A 19,822-nucleotide genomic window follows, 5' to 3' on the forward strand; every position below is an offset into this window, starting at 1 on the left:
ACAGTCTTCTACATTCTTTGCAAGTGGGAAAACCGGAAAAATCAGCAGTGTATCAAATACTTGTTCTCCCCACTATATATTCTATACCCAGTGCAAAACTGATGTTTACACAGTATTTAAATTAACCAGCATATAGCACCTCAAAAAGATAAAAAAAAAACAACAATCCTTTCCTGTAAGTGGGAGGTTAGAAACCGTTGATGGCTTCAGGTTGATTTATCAGATGATTTTTAAATTTATTTTGTCCCCACTTTGTCCATTAAATAAACCCTCCTTAATGATTGTATTTTGAGTCTTCATTTGTTATTTTTATTAATGTATTATTGTTGATCATTTTTTTGGTGATTTACCTATAAAAACTGTATAACACTTTTGGTTCTCGTATCGTATTTTATCGTGATGCCAATATCATGATACACAGTGACATTTAGCTATTGACAATACCTAGCTGTAGTGAGTACCACCAATCAACACATGCCTGGACTCAGACTCCACTCAGCTCCAGAGAGTGGCTCCCCATGTCACACGGGAAATGCATCACAGTGAGATACCATGAGCTCTAGGCAATTCTTCCTGTAAGGTTTGTACACTCCACTCTGGTGTTTATAACATTCTCAAAGTGTTTGTCTGCTCCTTCAAGAGTTCGGAACGATGTAGTTCAGACTCATTACGCCATCTTGAACAGGGTTAAAGGAGAGGCGAGAAAGCAGAGACAAGACCAACACTTTTCCCTCTCAGATTTCAGTGTAAACACGACAGCAAAGTAATTTAATCCCTCTTGCCATGAAAACATAAGTTAAAAAAAAATTAGGACATGGTCCCCGAGGACCATACCTCCTGAAAATGCATGAAATTGGAATGCCTAATGGAGAATGCTGTGTTTAGTTTCTTCTAAACCAGCTAATGGAGAATGCTGTGTTTAGCTGGCTTTCTTCTAAACCAGCCCTCTTGTGCTTGTAAGAGGGGGCACCTTAAAAAAAGACGTGCCAACGGTGCTCTGAGTAATGTGTATGAGACTGAGCCTGCGTAAGGCACCACAGCTGTAAACCACAAACAGGACACAGGACGCCTCTGACTCAGACAGGCTGGAGATGGGCTCATGTACACAAACACGACAGTGGGCTTGATTCAGATAGACAGACAGACAGCCACAGAGGCAGAGAGAGACACAGAGAGAGAGAGACAGAGAGAGAGAGAGAGAGAGAGAGAGAGAGAGAGAGAGGGGCGGGAATACAAACATGAAGGGTGTAAAGAATGAGGAAGACGTGCGCACATTCAGAGGAGGGAGAGATCTGCAGATCGACCTTCCATCACTGGCCATTCATTCTTACTAGTGGAATCCCGGTAGTCTTGACCTCCGTGTGGAAGAAGAAACATGGAGCCTGATCTCCAGACAAGTGCAGCAGTCACCAGCCATGACACAACTCTCTCACGACAACAAGAAATGGAAACTCAGACACACAGACCAGAAAGGAAAAAAATTAACACACACCCACCTTAAAACATACCACACACACACACAATAAGAACCATGGCCGTTTCCACACGTGCCTCTGATCTGATGGAGAGGGCTGCACTTATCCGAGAGGAAGGAGCACACAAGGATGGATGTGCACTATCAGAGCATCTCTTCCTCCCACTGTAATCAGCAGACAGCACCGTCTGGCCTCCAGGGACCCAATAGGCCACGCCACCCAGAAGTGGCGTCACACTTGTTTCTAATAAATAAGGCTTGTACAAGACTGACGCCATTTGTTAGATATTTTAGTACGAACTATCCCATCGCCACCAACATACAGATATATACGATACCGAAACATCTGTTTCAGAATATATCTGATAAACGTGAAACGTGCCATATTTGTCAATTGTGATTTTTGCGCCGCACTCGAAACTTGTCCTCCGCATTTACCCATCTGTGCAATTAGAACACACACTCAAACATACACTAGTGATTACTAGGGGACTGTGGTGCACACGTGCCCCGAGTGGTGGGCAGCCCGGCGCCCAGGGAGCAGTTGGGGTTAGGTGCCTTGCTCAAGGGCACCTCAGTCATGGCCTCAAGCCTGGGAATCGAACCCATGACCCTCCGGTCACAAGACCAGTTCCCTACCACCAGGCCATGACTGCCCCAAAAAAGCACAATATGTAACACATACCTAGATCTGAGTGGTTTGTGGACCTTAGGAATAAATACAACTTGAGTATTTATCAGAATTGACATCAGAATTGTGAACCAACAGTCCCATAAAATCATTACGTTAAGTATCCAAAAACTGTTCCAGGCTTCCTTTTCGCTGCGTGAACCAAAAAATAAAAAATAAAATGGTCAGTGAGTGACAGAGTTATCGGACCCACCCTGAACTACAGACTGGAAAGGAAGCCGGGAGTGAAGGGGAGCAGCGGAGGTCGTCCCTTAGTGGAGAGCTGAAGCCAGAGGAACAGCATTACGCAATGGATGGGAGGGATCAGAGTAGAGAGATAAAGAGAAACAGAACAAGTGTGAGAAACGAGAGAGAATGAGAAAAAGGAAGATGGGAAGGAGAGATTGAGAGAGAAGATTTGCTCATAAACCCCCCCCAGACCAAAAGCAGAGAGCGCCCATGCTTGGCACTCGACACACGTGGTCTCGGGATTTACTTCATACAAAAGGGTTTTCTTTTCTTTGTTTCCCTGCTTTTCCTGAAACCTTTGCAAGTAGAAATGCAAGTAATTGGTGTGTGTGTGCGCGTGCACATGGACACGCGGGCACGAGTGTGTGCACGTGTGTGAGTAAAGAAAAGCCATTCTGTTTGTTAGCCTTTCCAGACCCAGACACAGTCCTTAACAGAAAACAGTTACATTTGCGTTTAGTGGAACACCGAGAGGCATAGCAAGGCTGAGAACCGCACATAGCAGAGCACGCTGTCGCTATGGGAGTGGTGTGCGTGTGTGAGACGCGGGGCTGCCCAGTGTCCTGACCAGTGGGCAGCACTCCCACATGCTCACGTCCCACACGCGATTAGTAGTTGTATAATTTAGTAAGTCTGTTTAATTTAGCAAGTTCAGCTCTGCCTGTAAATATTGTTTATAGTTGTATTAGTACTACATTACTGTTTAGAAGTGTTGGGGGAACACACACACACACACACACACACGACTGCCAGCGATCTATCAAAACCCTCATCTCTCACGAAACAGGCTGCAAGTTCTGTGGGAGGACAAAGTGAAGTTCAATCCCACAAGTGAGTTAAGCAGTGTGTGCAATAACCCATTCAACATCTCCGTCACAGCAACCCTGTACCACGTCCACACAGCGTCAGACAGACGCCCCTCACATTCACCACCGGCACGTGCTGCGCTAGGAAGGAGACCAATCTGGTCAGACCAGTAATGTATGGAGCAGATCATGGTTGATGAACTGGGCATGACAACAGACACTCAGAAATGTCTCTGTACAATAAGGCATGGAGGTTGTACCCTGCAGCCCAAAAGTGTGGTCACTACTTGCTTGAATGCAAAACTGAGATTTACAGGTTGCTGTGAGTTCAGTTTTCATGCCTTCACCCCTCTGTCAAAATGGGGAATTAAACCATTAGGAACCGAGAGTATTTGGAGAAGTGCATACATGCCTTGCTAAGCCTAAACTGACGACATCCTTCGATGAGTAATTAGATATAACTTACTGGGGAGGAGGGGAAGAATAAAAAGATAAACTTCTCCAGCCAAGTCAAGAAGAGAAACGGCACCAGAATCTTTCATCTTTTGGTTTTTCTAAAGAAGAATAAACTTCTACTGCCATGTTTGGCCCGAGAACAGAATGCGACTGCAGACGAAAAACTGTTGGGCTCAGTGCAGAGGCCCGAGTGTAGTAGTGATGTGGTTTACACATCCGCTCAGATATAAACATCAGCTCATCAGCTCAGCAGATCAGTGCACAAAGGCTTTTCTACACTCTATCAGACGCAACTCCAGGGAGCAAACAAGACAGAGGGCGTCGCCCAAACAAGCACGTCTGGAACCTGCACCAAACACAGACAGCTGAATTTCAGCAGTATGCCAAGTCTGAATCACGAAAAAAAATAATAATACAAGGAATACCTCAAGCACTAAAAGAGAACAACAATACCTTCACACTCAATATCTTCAGCGAAGCTATAAACAAACGTTCAGGTTTTAACGTTGGGCCGCAGGGCCCACAAAGACCGCAGCCATGCACGAGACTCACCAGCTGGAACTCCCTGCGCCGGTCGTAGGCGTTCTGGATCCCACTGTCGGCCCACAGCGAGCGAATGGAGTGCAGGTAATGCAGGAAGACCTTGGTCTCGATCCGGCCCTGCGCCACCTTGGCCGAGCGCGTGTCGAAGGCCATCACGGTCTCCCCGTGGACCTGGTTAGACGGGTCGCCCCACGGGATGTGCAGCTTCTCCCGCGCGTCCACCAGCACTCGGATACCTGTGGAGAGCGGAAAGGTCAGTGTTCACCACTGCTCACGAGTAAAAGTGGGACGTCGGTGACAGACGCAGCTGCAGCAGTGGACCAACTACAACACGACCAGCCAATCAGCTTCGCAACACATTGTACTACAGACCGCAAAAATAAACTAGTTCAGTCAAATTATAGTTTCTATTTCACATTTTGAAAAATGCAGTGACCTGTACCAGCAGAGTAGAGGGCAGAGCTACTGACAGAAACACCACGAGCTGAATCAGCTTGTGACACCACCACACACACGCATGCACATGCACGCACACACGTCATCATCTCTTCTTTACAAAAATAGAATTAAGTTAAGTTTTATGTCCGAACAGAAATGAGAACCTGCAGTAGCAATTGGCATGCTGCAAGATCTCTGGTGCCCCAACTACAACCAGGGAGGTTTGGATCCGTGAGGAGGTGTGAGGAGGTGTGAGGAGGCCGGGGGAGCCGTTAGCACTCCTGTGGCTGAGCGCGTGTGCTCAGGTTTGGTGCTGCTGCGTCCTGCCCTGCCGCCGTCTCCTGTCCCATCACCGCAGGACAGCTTTCCACCCAGCTCCACTTCTACAGCGACCAGTCAGTAAGACCAGTCAGACTGGTTTGCACTTAAGATGCGTGCAAACACTCACACACCCACACTCAATTACCACAGATAACACACTCCAAGACTCCAATAACTGGCCCTGAATAGTTTTTAATGGACAATAAAAGATTAACAAAGCAAAGAAATTTCAGCCAAACACACAATTAGTATTACTCCATTCACACCAAGTGATAGTCGTATTATTCAATAACAAAAAAGACTCGCAGGTTCCTGTAGCTGATGGAGTGCACGTGTAAAGGGATGAATCCTATTATGAAGAGGTCCTTCAGAGAGCTTCTCAGAGCAACAAAGCTTCTCCTGCTGGAAGCCACAACGAACCATAAATGAAATATAAGAGAACTTGCTTGTCCTTTGTGAAGATGCATGAGGCCTGTCAAATTCAGCCCTTGGCTGCTTTCAGTCTGCACATCTAAACCTCAGTTTTTGTTCCTGAGTTGCACCCCCCCCCCCCGAGTTTGTGAAACACTCCTTTATTGTTAGGTGACATTTTCTGACTTCTGTGGTGCGATTGCAGACACCACATCTCTTCAGTACTGATGTTGATTTTCCTTGCACAGATTTACTGAATCAGAAGCCTTGCAGATCAAAACAAAATTAAGTTATGGCAAAGAGTAGATTACCACTGCTTCGACGAGCCCCTGATGGCCTGTGTGCCTGTGCAAGTGACTTGCTATTATCTCTCCATCAGGGAATTCTGAGAACACACATCTTTGTGTCTTCGGAAGAATTCCCAATTCCCAGCAACTTCTGATATAGGCTTGGGCCAAGTGCGAAGAGCTAGCTCTTCCAGGAGTGCAGTTTTGAGGATGAGTTTGTGCTTGTCTTGAAATCATGCTTTAGTGGAAACTGAGATCAGGGAAAGAGATGTTTTAAGGCAAAACAGAATAGCTAACAATTCATTACAAAAATGAAGCAGATGGCTTCAATGGCTAGCATGATCTGCATTTAATTGGTGTTAATGCTAGGTAGATAAATTGTTAAATAAATATCATAAACATGGCAAATGATGGTTAGCAATGAAGCACAATTAATTTCTAAATTGTTTCTTCCATCATCTGTCATCATCATTTGCCATATTTGTTATTCAAAGTTAGGAAATGGCATTTTCTCACATTTGAAGTATTTTCCAGAACTCCTTTACTATAGATTTTTAAGTAGTAAATGCCAATCTTTTGATTATTAAAATGTTTTTTTTAACCAAAATTTCTCAATCATTCAATGGTTTTGATGAAAAAGTCACTAAGAGTGCTCTGGAGTGAAATGCATCTCTCTAAAATAATAATCTTCCCAACCAGTTGTTCACAATGGTACTACAAGGAACCAGGTGCTGCAGTGTCTAAGACTATAGCCATTCATCTGCTCCCCAAAATGACCAATGACTTTACACGTTCGCTTCCAAGTTCTATATGCCACATTGGTAAAGGTAAAATAGTGCTAAATAATAATAATGAAAAAAAAATTCTTCTTTTGGTAGTGTTTCTCCCTGTACCTCTCCATCCTAATGCCAAACCATGCTGAAAGACTAGGCTAGTAACAGCAAATCCATCTTGCATTCATTTCAGTTGAGAATGTGCTTTTAGAGGAATCACAGAAATAATCCCTGAGTAATACTTTACACAAAAAATGTGTTTTAGACCAAAACTATTGTAAGACATCTTCGACACTACGCAACATGTTTGTAACAATTGTTTATAGGAATGGAATGTATCTTTACACGTATTGTTCTTAGTACTACCACTGAGAACTACATGGGTAGCTAAAGGCAAAATTTCTCTAGAAATTTCACACCAAAACAAATTACACAGTTTACATCCAACTTTGATAAACAAGTTGTCAAACCGGAAGAGTTCCCCTTTAAAATGAGAGAGTTTACACTTCTCCAATTCCAGAGGGGAAATTCAGGTTTACACTTGCGGCAATGAGAGCGTATTCCATAAAGCACAGTCTACCACAGAATCAATAGTTCATCGGAGCCGAAAATTACTGAAAGCTAATAGCGGCCCAGTAAACTCAGTTCATTGTTTTTTCTCAATCCTCTGGGAGGGCAGCAGTGAGGGCAGCAGTACTGGTTTCATTTCACAGTTTAATAGTCTAGAATATCTCAGAGCCTGGATAGTATGCCATCCTTGAACCACTCAATATATGGATGATGAAAGTTTACTTTTCAAAGTATCCATGTTAATGCAGATATACAAACAAAACTTTGGAGTTAGTCAAAGTCAAAAGGGGTTTTTAATTATTTAAGAGACATTTGCTGTGCAGGAACACGTTATATACCATTCAATAGGCCACCTTTACCGCAGTGCTGACAAATTATACGTCAGGCAGGCTGTCAGAGACCATCACTTCATACCAATCAAAATGAAACACCAACTTCATGCAACCACAAACAAATTAATTAATTCAGAGACAGACAATTTAAAGTTCCCAATTCTGAGAGACCAAACCGTAACTTTTCTGAATTACATCACCCCCAGAAACTCTCATTTAAACAATAGCAGGATACAGCGTGCCGAGATCAGGGCTGCTATAAACAGGACCATGCCCGAGTTGGAAAAAGCTAACCAAATTATTGCAGCTGCAAGGCACCACAGAGATTAAAGCATAGTACCCCAACATGATTCACATCGGCCTCTGTCTTGTTTAAAAAGCTATAATAGAACAACATATACACTGCGTTTTAAATGCTGCTCATAGAAATACAATCAGGTTTTACATGTCACTAAAAATGTTCAAGTCGAGCCATAACGGTTTACTGGAGAACTGGATGTACATCACTGAGAAGTTCCATAAACATTAAACATTTAGTTCAAACCTCTCACGCAAAGATAAGACATAAGTTGTCTTGCACAGCTCTGCATGCTTTGACATGCAATTCCATGTAAGTGTTCAAAAACCTTTTGATCAAACACTCAGATCTAGTCAGTCACAATGCACAACTCATAAGTATAGTTCCTTAAAAAAAGACATCTCTCTCATATATATATATTCTCTATTTTGAAATGGAACATCTGCAAAGTCCTGAGTAAACATTTCCCATCTTCTCATATTTGCTGGAAATGAACATTTAGCTGCCTAATATTGCACTCTATTGAGGAAGGCTGGGTGGGTCTCACCATCCAGAAGTTATCAAGCAACAGACATCGATCAACACATTGTTAGTTGTTTTAATTACTTTTAGCTCATTACATGGTTGCTTCCCAAACAATGTTTTAGTAAAGCACAAATGTGAAGTGAGTTTTGCAGATTTTTCTGAATTCAGGGTGTTGAAAGATGTTCATACACAGTTTCATAGCCAGAACACTGTTGACCCAGCTTCAAAGAGCTGTTCAAAATGACTTCCTAGAGTAGATGAAAGAACCAGCCCCTTGTGCTGCAATATTATATCTTCAGAAAAAAATTATTTGAAAATCTAGCTCATTGCATCTCCTATTTCTTCCCAGTTACACTGCCACTGAATTAAAACCAGCCTCAACAGAGTAACAGTACATAATCACACGCTACCATGGTTCCTCCTCACTCCAGCTAAAGAAGTTCCAACACCCCAAATTCACATGACTGTACATCACTGTACAGATAGCAGGGCCTGTTATCTGATTTCAAAGTGAGACATCCCACTTTCCGTGTATTCTTATTATCGTCTTTGTGTTACAAGACGTCTTGAAAAACAGTCACCATCCAACCTGCGCTCAGAGCTGATGTCCCAAACTGTTGAACAAAAATATTAATAAAATAAAAATAAAATGCACAGACACTATCCTGCATGGACCAACACCTGAACGGCATTGCCGATTTTCTTGTCCCCTCCCTGTGGAAGGCAAAAAGACGTTTCCATCCTTCATTAACATCTTCAAGTGGCCTTTTTATGAAATGTTTTCTGATGCAGCTGATGTGGGTGCAAAGTAAATGGATGTAAAGGTTGTAAACGATGCATAGAGAACGTACAGGGACAATCACAAGAATGCTCACTTGCCCTCGTGTTGCACAAGACTGACAACTGATTTCCATCTCAGTGATTTAACCACCAAGCTTCATCGTTGACGAAAAAGGTGGAAATCCCCTACTAGACATCAACCACAGTTGGTCGTGGACACTCCTGGTAAAAATATATCTCATCCACTTTACAAAAAAAATAAATAAATGATCGGACATAACATGGACAACTATTCACAAAGGCTCTCAATAGAATGAGATGTCTGAATATGTTGTCCCCATTATAAACGTGTACATTTAAATGTAGGTTATTGACTAACGACAGCCACTTGCGAAAACCACTGTTGAGACAGCTTGAGAGGAGCGAGTATGAAGTGAAAGCACTGAGCTGACTGGGCTGTGGGTATCGTGTAGTGTCTCCTCACCACACCACTTTCATCTAAAGCGGCACAGGCGCATCCTAGATCATCGGATGTCACCTCATTTACTGCGTGGTAAACTATCGCAAAAAATAAACAAAAAAAACACACTCTGACATTAAAGTAAAACTAAGGTTTAGAAAATATTAATATTCAGTAAAAATGAAATTGTTAATAAAAGTGTTTCTCAAAAAGTGTAAGACCATGTACCCAATAAGGCGGCATTAGTCGGCTTATATAAACAGAGACATCCCAGAGAAGTGGACGTGATGGCTGGAGCTACGAGCTCTGGTACTCTGGGCTCCTTTGTCATTAGAAACACGAAACCAGAGACCCCAAAACACAAAACGCGCTCACGTCGCAACGTCCGCCCGGCTGACCCACTATCGTTCCGTGTGTGTTCACACACACACACACACATATATATATATATATATATAAACAAACGCATTTTTGCAGTACACGTTATAGATCGTTATTGATTAGCTAGTAGCGCTGCGGTCGTAACAGCACCAGGCGGCTCGGCTGCCGATGGTGGTCTGGGCGCTAACAGTTCTAACCGGGCGCTTTTGTTTCAACTCTCGTTAACACGCACGTTTCGCTCGTCGCGATGAAGACCGCTCGAGTGCAAACTCGACAAACATCCAACGGGCTCTTTGTTCAAGACGGCGGCGGAGGTTTCAAAACAACATGGGCGTTTCTTCCACTTCTGCTCGGGGTTTAGAGGCACGGCTCACCAACGCAACTTTGGGCTCCGCACACCAACGTAGCACGTTAGCAAACGAGCTAACAGGTTACCTCACTCAACTTTCACACAAACGGGGTGAAAGAAAACTCGGGTCTCTGGGACCGGCAATCGTAACGTGCGGGTCGACAAAGTAAAAAGGGCGAGTCCAACCTTTGATAACGTTACTGTAGATGGTGGCCCGGAACTCTTCTTTAGCCCGCTGGTCGAAGTCCTGGCCGTGTATGATGCGCATCTGTTTGAGGAAAGTGGACTTGCCGCTCTCTCCGGCGCCGAGTAAGAGTATCTTCACTAACCGTTTTACATAGTTTTTATCCTTGGAAAGACATTTGTCTATCTCCTTAGATTTCCTCAGTTGTTCTGCCTCGCTGCTGTTGAGTAAACATTTAGGAAAACAAACAGATAGAAAGGACCGGGACGGCAGGAAATCCGCCATCTTTGAAACAACTTCATCGATACAGTGGGGAGTGTAAGCGAGCGCGCGCTCCCGAGCGCGCGACCCCGTGTGCTGGCGGGCGGGGCGCGATTACGTTAATAAGGTGCGCGTGCACGACTCTTCACGCGGCTCTGAGCGTTGCGATTGTCTTATGAGGTTGTAAATATTGACATGTCAAAAAAGTAGTAAAGTACGTTTGTAGTACGTTTTGTTTGAATTTTGTTTAGTGGACTATTAGCTATATGTTCTTGCTTTGATGTGCCAAGTTAAATTCATGTGTCTTTGGCGAATACGTGTTTCTGATTCTGATTTAAATAAGTGTTGTCTCGACCTCCATTGATTATATACTTTGTCCGTCAGTGACTCTGATTGTAGCGGTAATGACTATTCTTGCTTGTGGACGGTTGCGTGTATGTGTTCGGTTCGTTAGTACATGTTATGTTGCCTGCATTGCTATATCCATTATCATATTTCAGCATAACTGTCATCACACACACACACACACACACACACACACACACACACACACACACACACACACACACACACACACACACACACACAATAAGCAAGCCGGGACAGTCGGACAACAAATCAGGCGAACAATGTATGCAATGCAATGTATGATTTTTTTTCTGTAATAAATTAACAATTAAATAGGAAATTAGCTGTTCGAATTATGATAAACAATAATGCATGTCTTATCACAGTCGAAACGACTTTATTGTAATGTTCTGTTCGACTAGTCTATTCAACCTAAACGTCATACGCTACATATGCCTAATGTAGTGTATGTAAATAGTGTAATGCATTGTAAACAATACCGCTTGTTAGCTCGCCTTTTTCAGTATTTCTCCATTTATGTTCATTCTAAAGCACGTATCTCCAGTGATGAGACGCTGTAAGCGCGCGCTGTCGCCGCCTGTTGGGTGTGGCTGTTACAGGTCCTCGAGCGGAATAACAGGTTGGTAAGACAACGCTACGCTGTGATTGGTGGACAAATTGGTTCTGTGTTTTTTTCTTTTTTCTTTTTTTGGTTATAGAGTGTCTTCTAATCAGTGCCCATGGTACGAGCAATATGCAGCATTTGCGAATTATACTGGTTCAGTTGTTGAACATTTATGGAAAGTTTCTGTAAAGGCTATTGAATTTTTGCTTTTGGTAATATATATTTTTTCGTGCTGCAAAGATGACGATAAAATTAATCCGTGACCATGGACAGCATTATCGACCTCGAATGGCATGTCTGAAGAAGGTGCGTCTTTTTGTATAATACTTTCTCCTCTGTCTAGATGTGATTTAGATTTTTCCTGGATAAAACACATGTTTTTGATCTCACGTACAGGTTACTTCCCCCCTTTTCAATCCATTTATACATAATCTTTTTAGGTTATATAATTATTGTCTGCAACAATGACATAACTGACAAATGAATAATTGTTTCTGAATCGTAAAGTATTAAACTAAAAAAAACAGTTACCCCTTTTATTTAAGTTTATTTAAGTACATTTTCCTTGGAGCAATGGGATACCATAGAGTGAAGAGTCTGATTTCCTGATTTCAAAGCCAGTTAATTGGGCATCTCTGACAGTTTGCGTTAGGAGCTTTGAACGTATCAAAGGCTGTATATCCCGATTCTCCTGCATTAAGAGGCTCAAAGACATACTCTGCTCTCTGTTAGCGCTCTCTCTGGCTTATATCCGTTCGTGGCTCAAACTGAAAGAGTGTCGTATTTGAGGAGGTTGTGTGGACATGTGGTAGATCTCACGTTGTTGCAATATACTGTGAACTTTAACCATTGATTGCTTTTGAGGCAATGGACTGTGATCAGACAAGCAGACAGAGAAAATATGATGATGTATGCATGCAGTCTTACTGAGCTGAGCAAAAATGTGATAGTAAACTTCCCCTCCTTAGGTAGAGGCCCTGTTGATAGAGATGCAAGACCCAAAGTCTGGCGTGAACTCATCTGAACAGAAACTGAGTGTCACCTCAATTCCACATGTGATTGCTGGTGAGTTGAAACGCGAATATAATGGACACATTGGAAAAGCTGATTTGGAATACACATCATGGGTTCCAGGATCTGCCTGTTAGCTATATAAGACAGCATTGAGCTGCATGTGACCTGACCACACATGTGAGTTGTGTGCTCGGTTAATCCTTCCTAGCAATGTTGTGGAGCCTTGCTCAGAGAAACCTTCATTTCATATTTCTTAGGCTCATATTGCTTTAGACTCATCCTCTCATTCACCAGAGTGTGACTGTACAAGTTGTGTTTCTGTTAATCGTAAAGTGACCTTGCATATCTTGAAAGGTGCTATATAAATATAACCTCATTCATTCATTCAGCACTGATCCAGCTTGTAGTGTGATTCCATTGAGTGCAATGAGATGTGTATAGTTGCAAAAAAAATGTGTTCTCCATATGCAAATCAAATAGTCACAGGGTTTTCATGTGTTTTTAGAGGAATTGATACAGTTCATAACTTCTGTTGTGTGATTGCTGACAGTGAAAGTGTTCTCTCTGTGCCAGGTAAGGACATCATTGCATGGATTACCAGTCATATGAAGGTCGATACTCAAGGTATTTGAGGGGGGTGCTGAAGCTCTGGTTAAACATTCCACCATCCCTCTCACTGTCATTCTCTTAAATGGCTTTTCTAGAGGCTCAGGCTGTTGGTACCATGCTGGTGGCGTTTGGCTTCATTTACCCACTGCAAGACCCCAAAAAGCTCATCCTCAAAGCAGATGGCAGTTTCTATCGCTTTCAGGTAATTGTGCTGGTACTTACTGCACATCAGGGAAAACTTTCACATGTACATTTGCTGCACCTCTTGTCATTTTGTAACGCTTCGCTCCTGTTAGACTCCTTACTTCTGGCCTGCTCAGAAATGGAAGGCACAGGACACTGATTATGGTATTCACTCACCTTTTTCATATTTCATAAGAAATATGCTTATTTGTTAAAGAAACATTTGCATCATTATTTTACATCATCATTTTTTCTCACTCAAGCAATTTACCTGGCAAAGAGAAATATTCGGAAGAAGGGGATCCTGGATGAGTATGAACAGGTGCTGCTTCTCTCTGTCTGCTGCAACATTCAGATTGTCACGTTCTCTGATAACAGCTGCGTTATGCCAACACTCCAAACAGGAGCGCTACGAAAAGTTTTACAAATGGCTCAACCACAAATGGGACTTCATTGTGAATCAAGCCAAAGAACAGAACAGGTCAGTCATGAGAGGAATTATTGCTAAATTCTAAATGTTTTTCCTTCTGGATCTGGAACTGGGAAGACACAGATTACGAAGGTACTTAATCCTGGTTATAGGATGCAGATTAACCCTTCTTGTAGACTCCAGTTGTAGGATCAGATTATCTGTGAACTGGTTTTTGTTGTGTTTTCTGTCTGCAGGGCAGGAAAGCAGAGGACAAAGGCGGACCGGGTGGTGTTCGATTGTCAGGAGAGGGCCTATTGGATTGTGCATAGGCCTCCAGTGAGCGGAAGCTGATACTCCTGAAGACGGCTTTGATTTGATTTACACTTTGATTTGAGTTACATGTTTGTAGCGTAAATATCAAGCATGATACAGTCTTTGGTTGGATGCTTTGGATGTCAGGGTGATGGGTGGAGCTCGTACAGCTGCAAATAAACAGTATGAAATATGTTTATGTATTGATGGTACAGTACATTTTACATACTGGACCATCCTGGTGGTTGCTGGTCACGATGACGATCCCAGCTTTGGCACAGGAAGTACCTTGTTTGATGCAACCACTACAGGAATGACATTCACCCTCAGTGACCTTGTCATAATTGTGTAGTGTAATATTATGTGACACCACTATTAGTATCACCACAACTTAAACATATTGTTTTATTATGTGTGTAATTATTATGTTATTATAAAGAGCAGACTATTGAAACTAAAATCTCCGATGATGTTACAGCCTGAAACTCACAGTGCAATGGACTATGGAGTTGATCGTCTCTTCGACCCTAATGCAGAAGAGGTGAAAGGTGAGAGTGCACACGCGGTTTGTTCGAAGCCTGAATGGCAAACACCAGTGAATTAATGACAGAAGCCACCAAACACCAGTGAATTAATGACAGAAGCCACCAAACACCAGTGAATTAATGACAGAAGCCACCAAACACCAGTGAATTAATGACAGAAGCCACCAAACACACTGCGATCCACTGATATTAACCTAACCCTTATAGCGTGTGTTTACACCTTCAACATGGGTATACTATGCAGTCTGTCATCACCTGCATCGTGACTAAGATGAGGGTTAATAGCAGCAGTCAGGAGATGCGGGCTGGAACACTCCTGCCTGGAGCTCGACCACTTTGAGTTCCACAGTGCACAACCTAAGCACATTACATCCCCTTAGCTGTGAATCTTAATCTCAGTGCAGGGGTGACCACAGGCAGCCCGTCCCGATCTCCTTAGACCTGTGTAAGAGGATTCCTGTCCAGTAAACCCTCAGCCGCACGTGACCTGTGGCTTACAGCTTTCAGAGGTGGAGTGGGAGGTCCTGGTCCTGTTCAGCCCATATGCCAAACGTCTGTTGCTAACATGAACTTCTGGTGTTAGCAACAGTGGACTAACAGACCGGTGAAAGACCAGGATGTTTTTCTCCCCAATGACCTCTGGTCACAAGCCAAAATGCTGATTGCCAGAGTGTGTGGAAGGCTCTTCTGGGGGCTGACATGCAAAACCTTAGGCCCAGACAAGGGGTTGAACAATAGTGACTCTGGCTGGGTTAATGGGTGCCTAGCTTACTCAGCAAACAGATAGATATTCACTATGGTGTGTGTAGGACTGGTGATATTGATTTTCTCCATGTTAGTGTGTGTGGATTGGTGAGATTGATTTTTACAGTGTTTCGATTAGACAGAATATGTCACTATATTATTGTGTGTGAACTGGTTTCTATAAATTATTTTTTTCTCTTTCTTTTCTCTGCAGGCAGATCTTTTTTCCTCTTTAGTCTACATGGGTTTTCAAGATGAAGACTCCTTACACACCTAGCAACACTACCGACACCTCACCAACACTCACTCTTACATGCTCGATAGCTCCATGCAGATAAACCGTAAAGCTACTGTTTTCTGGTTATTTTGAGCTTTGGTAGCTGTTGGTGAAATATACCTGCACATATTTTCAGGTGTACTGAATTTCTTAGGACTTTATTTCATATTAATGTTTTCTAAAAATGTGTCCCACTGTTGCCAATTTTGTTTAGAGATACTAAGAGATTCTCTTTTTATTCACTGGACTGTGGTTTTAATTGTCCTGCATGTTAGTCCTCCCTCCTCCTTGTGTTGGAAGCTGACTATAAATTTATGATTGTTTGCTTGGACTTGTTTAGAAAAATGCTCGTTTCTTTCAGGAAAAGACATCTTACTACTACAGAAGAATCGTAAGTGAAATGTCTAAGCACACGTTTGATACTGCTGTCACTACCCTGGCGAACTAGAGTGATTGGTCTTGAATCTCTTAGATCATCTTCACACAGCAAGCAATTATGAGGCCAAAGGTCAAGTCCACTGTCTCCCTTGGAGCGTAAGTACAGCACAAAATACAACGGTAATATTTGAACATGCACAGTGTAGCTCCAGGAACAGATGTAGTCTGACCCTAGTGAGCAGCAGACGGAGTCTGGCCCTAGTGAGTAGCAGACCGAGTCTGGCCCAAGTGAGTAGCAGACCGAGTCTGGCCCAAGTGAGCAGCAGACGGAGTCTGGCCCTAGTGAAGCGCAGACAGAGTCTGGCCCTAGTGAAGAGCAGACGGAGTCTGGCCCTAGTGAAGAGCAGACCGAGTCTGGCCCAAGTGAGTAGCAGACCGAGTCTGGCCCTAGTGAGGTGCAGACGGAGTCTGGCCCTAGTGAGCAGCAGACGAAGTCTGGCCCTAGTGAGCAGCAGACGGAGTCTGGCCCTAGTGAGCAGCAGACGGAGTCTGGCCCTAGTGAAGAGCAGACAGAGTCTGGCCCTAGTGAGGAGCAGACAGGCTTGTGTTGGCCAGAGCTGATTATGAACATGCATGTGTCATGCTGTAATATGTTAAGAGCCTCTCTGGTGATGTCTCAACTCCAGATTTAAACACAGCACTGTTCCCATCCAAACCCAGTCACACTCCCATTAATGTGAGGCCAATGAAGGTCCTGTGGATCATTGTGGACATGTTTAGACATGTTTGTCTGGTGTAGTTTTCCGTGGGCATTGCTTATATCTCCTTCCTCTTTCTTGCTCTTTCAGCCTTGTCAAGCACATGACGACCTATCAGACGCATGACCCCTTTCTTGCCCCCTGTTTCCCTAGCAACCCCTGGCAGACAGACGATGATGCTTACTGGACCCTGAACATGCCAGAGTGAGATTTTCTTGACACATAGGTCTACCTCTATCTGATGCCTACCTCATTCAGGTCATACCTCAGCCTGATGACTATTTCGTTCAGGTCCTACCTCAGCCTGATGGCTCGCTTTAAACGTCCTGAAATGCAAAAAGAGCTTGAATGTTGAAGAGTTCTCAATTCTCAAGACATTGGTCAGACCAATCAGTAAAGGAGAGGTTTCTAGGTGGAGTGGTTCACTTCTCTCATGACAACTGAACACTGAACAGTAGGACACGGAAATCAAATAAGAATCATTAATGTCGCGATTGGCATCGATACAAATTGTTCTCTATATAGGGTTTGCCAGCCTGAACCAGCAGAGCGGAACAAGCAGAAAGCTCAGGGGAAGCAGGATGGTGTGGTCTGGTCCACTGTTCCTCAACCCAGTCCTCGGGGCCCACCAGACAGTACACGTTCAGCTCCCAGTCCTCATCTTCTACAGTGCTCTGAATTATTTGAGCCATGCATGTAAGGAGCTGGGTTAAAGCAAAAACCCGGATCAGCCAGTGGGTGCTGAGGATCTCACTGGGAAATACTGTACTAGGTTGTGTTGTGGAATTCATGATAGTGCAGATTACACAGCTGGGTGGTAAGTGCTGATAGTTGCATGCTTGTGTTGTCCACAGTGTTGACCTTCCCACTAAGATGACAGTGGAGCGTTGGTCCTTCAGTTTTTTGGAGTTACTCAGAGACCCGTGCGGCCGCGCCAACTTCAGACTCTTCCTGAAGAAGGAATTCAGTGGTTTGTGACTGTTTCTGCTGAGCGTTCGTGCAGGGTGGCCTGAGAGGCAACTTGTAGAAGGAGATGGACCACAGACTGGCCTGTTCGTGTGTGCGTGTGTGTGTGTGTGTGTGTGTGTGTGTGTGTGTGTGTGTGTGTGTGTGTGTGTGTGTGTGTGTGTGTGTTTGCAGGTGAGAACTTGGCTTTCTGGGAGGCAGCGGAGGAGCTGAAATGGGGAGCTGCGTCGGCCATATCTGAAAAGGCAGAGACTGTTTTCAAGTGAATATCAGTCTGAGAAAATGCAAACAGAAATATAATGGCTAAATGCCACCGATGTAAACAAACATCTGCGTACAGGCTCTGAAGCATGTGGGTCTCTCTGTGTGTGTTTGCAGGATGTTCTTAGCCCCCGGAGCCCCACGCTGGATCAACGTTGACGGCAGGACGATGGCGCTGACAGTGAAGGGACTGCAGTGTCCTCACCGCTACGTCCTAGATGCAGCTCAGACCCACATCTTCATGCTGATGAAGAAGGTTTGGACCACGTCTGAGCTTCAGTCTGCACAGCTCTGATGACCTGCTTGCACACATTTAAAGGACTTAACTCTGAAATTCCTAAATGGCAGGGGAACAATTGCATTATGCTGAGTGATTTCTGCATCACCATTACAGGACACTTTTTATCGATATCTCAAGTCACCTGTTTATAAGGATATGCAGAAAAAGGCAATCTCACCCGCTCCACACAACTTCACGTAAGTGTTCCGAGTTTCTATTCATGGGAGCAACTGTGCTTTTAGGTCAACATTCAATATAGCTGTAGTTTAATTGAATCAGCTTCATCACATTAGAACTAGAGTTTCTGGATCCATATACAGAGCTTGATCTCATCTGGTGAGTCACTCTTAAGTCTATTGATAAGGTCTTCTCTAATCACCCTGGAGCAAATAAGGAAAGCAGCTTTGGTCAGCTACTCATCTGAGCCCAGTTCTGATAGCCCAATAGTACAGGGTGATGGAGTAACCACACAGTACAGAGACCGGTGTAGTAACCATTCCTCCAAGTATAAATGCTGGCAGAGCACTAAAAATGCAAATCAAACCAAACTCATTGGCTCTATATCACATGGTTTATGATGTAAGCCTCTGTCATTGGTGCATTAGCCTTGTTCCTCCCCCTGCAGTGAAGCTCAGCTGGAGCAGAACTCCCGCAATCGGAAGCCCGGGCTCCACCCCTTCGTCACCTGGCAACGGCAGCAGGAGGAGAAGGCCAGGGCAGCGGCGGCCACCGCCCCCATCGACATCAAGAAGCTGATAGCCAACAAGCTGGAACGCCAGTGAGCCAGAGGTCAAGTTGGAGAGATTCAGCTATCTACTGTATGTTTATTCAAATGTTTATGTAGTCGAAGCAATGTTTGAGATTGTCATGTATATTTAAAAGTATAAACATAATCTTATTAGGTCAGTTTCACAGTGCTTTAGAATGTTGCAGATTGTACATAGTCATAAGGGTGAGTAATACTGCTGTACATTTTAAAATAGAGATTGTAATTCATGTGATTCGCTCTGGATAAGAGCGTCTGCTAAATGCCGTAAATGTGACGCATTTATCAATTACTGTGGTTAAACCTATTCGGCTACTGGAGATGCAGTGTAATGTGTGTGTTCTGGGTTGGACTGAACAAGAAATGTACTTTAATCTCACTCACTTATATAGTGTGATTGAAAGAAATCTGGTTTGTTCACATCAACCTCTTCCACTTATGAGTAGTGCTTAGATGTACAACCTACATGATTTAATGTGCACCATTAATAATCATTGCTCACTGTGTGTGTATTCTCTCTCATTGCTGTGAGTGTGTGTCCTCTCTCATTGCTGAGTGCGTGTGTGTCCTTACTGCTGCTCTGCTTGTGTGCATCTGCATGGGGTAGTGACAATGCCCTGCAGCCCTTTAAGCTGTACTGCACATATAATTGATCCCTGTTCAAAAATTAGGATGAGTTACAATTGCTTAGGAATTTCCGTTTGCGTCTGCACATCATCTGGCCATGTCGCTCTTACAAGCACCCGATTAGCCAGCTGACTGACTTTTTTGATAAA

At 43.6% G+C, this 19,822-nt stretch overlaps 2 protein-coding genes across 9 annotated transcripts in view; one reads left to right on the plus strand and one right to left on the minus strand.

Moving 5' to 3' along the window:
- Window positions 1-10,592, minus strand: part of gna13b (guanine nucleotide binding protein (G protein), alpha 13b) — a 26,457-nt gene extending 15,865 nt beyond the window's left edge. The window contains exons 1-2 of the mRNA XM_076996504.1: window positions 10,310-10,592; window positions 4,208-4,434 (exon numbers count right to left, since the gene is read on the minus strand). Coding sequence (XP_076852619.1) covers window positions 4,208-4,434; window positions 10,310-10,592 — 510 coding nt within the window. The remainder of the gene's footprint in view (window positions 1-4,207; window positions 4,435-10,309) is intronic.
- Window positions 10,565-19,797, plus strand: rgs9a (regulator of G protein signaling 9a). Of its 8 annotated transcripts, none has more exons than XM_076996496.1 (20): window positions 10,565-10,695; window positions 11,469-11,556; window positions 11,782-11,847; window positions 12,510-12,606; window positions 13,129-13,179; window positions 13,260-13,366; window positions 13,461-13,512; window positions 13,611-13,669; window positions 13,752-13,828; window positions 14,014-14,095; window positions 14,550-14,612; window positions 15,999-16,028; window positions 16,110-16,171; window positions 16,864-16,977; window positions 17,299-17,469; window positions 17,628-17,743; window positions 17,914-18,001; window positions 18,118-18,256; window positions 18,395-18,477; window positions 18,906-19,797. In XM_076996496.1, exons 3-20 carry the CDS (start codon window positions 11,782-11,784, stop codon window positions 19,060-19,062), a joined length of 1,614 nt encoding a protein of 537 aa, XP_076852611.1. In that variant the 5' UTR covers window positions 10,565-10,695; window positions 11,469-11,556; the 3' UTR covers window positions 19,063-19,797. The 8 variants fall into 8 exon arrangements, with proteins under 8 accessions (XP_076852611.1, XP_076852616.1, XP_076852610.1 ...); XM_076996495.1 differs by having other exon boundaries at window positions 10,612-11,199; XM_076996498.1 differs by having other exon boundaries at window positions 10,612-11,199; window positions 16,927-16,977.
- The last annotated feature ends 25 nt before the right edge of the window (window positions 19,798-19,822 follow it).

The sequence above is a fragment of the Brachyhypopomus gauderio genome, chromosome 2 (assembly GCF_052324685.1).
Source record: "Brachyhypopomus gauderio isolate BG-103 chromosome 2, BGAUD_0.2, whole genome shotgun sequence".
Lineage (NCBI taxonomy): Eukaryota > Metazoa > Chordata > Actinopteri > Gymnotiformes > Hypopomidae > Brachyhypopomus > Brachyhypopomus gauderio.

Bases quoted from the DNA above. Each gene is read 5' to 3' on its own strand.
- rgs9a (XM_076996496.1), top strand. From the start codon at position 11,782: ATGACGATAAAATTAATCCGTGACCATGGACAGCATTATCGACCTCGA. The intron at 16,172-16,863 runs GTAAGTACAGCA...TTGCTCTTTCAG, and splicing joins TCCACTGTCTCCCTTGGAGC to CCTTGTCAAGCACATGACGA. The intron at 17,744-17,913 runs GTTTGTGACTGT...GTGTGTTTGCAG, and splicing joins CCTGAAGAAGGAATTCAGTG to GTGAGAACTTGGCTTTCTGG.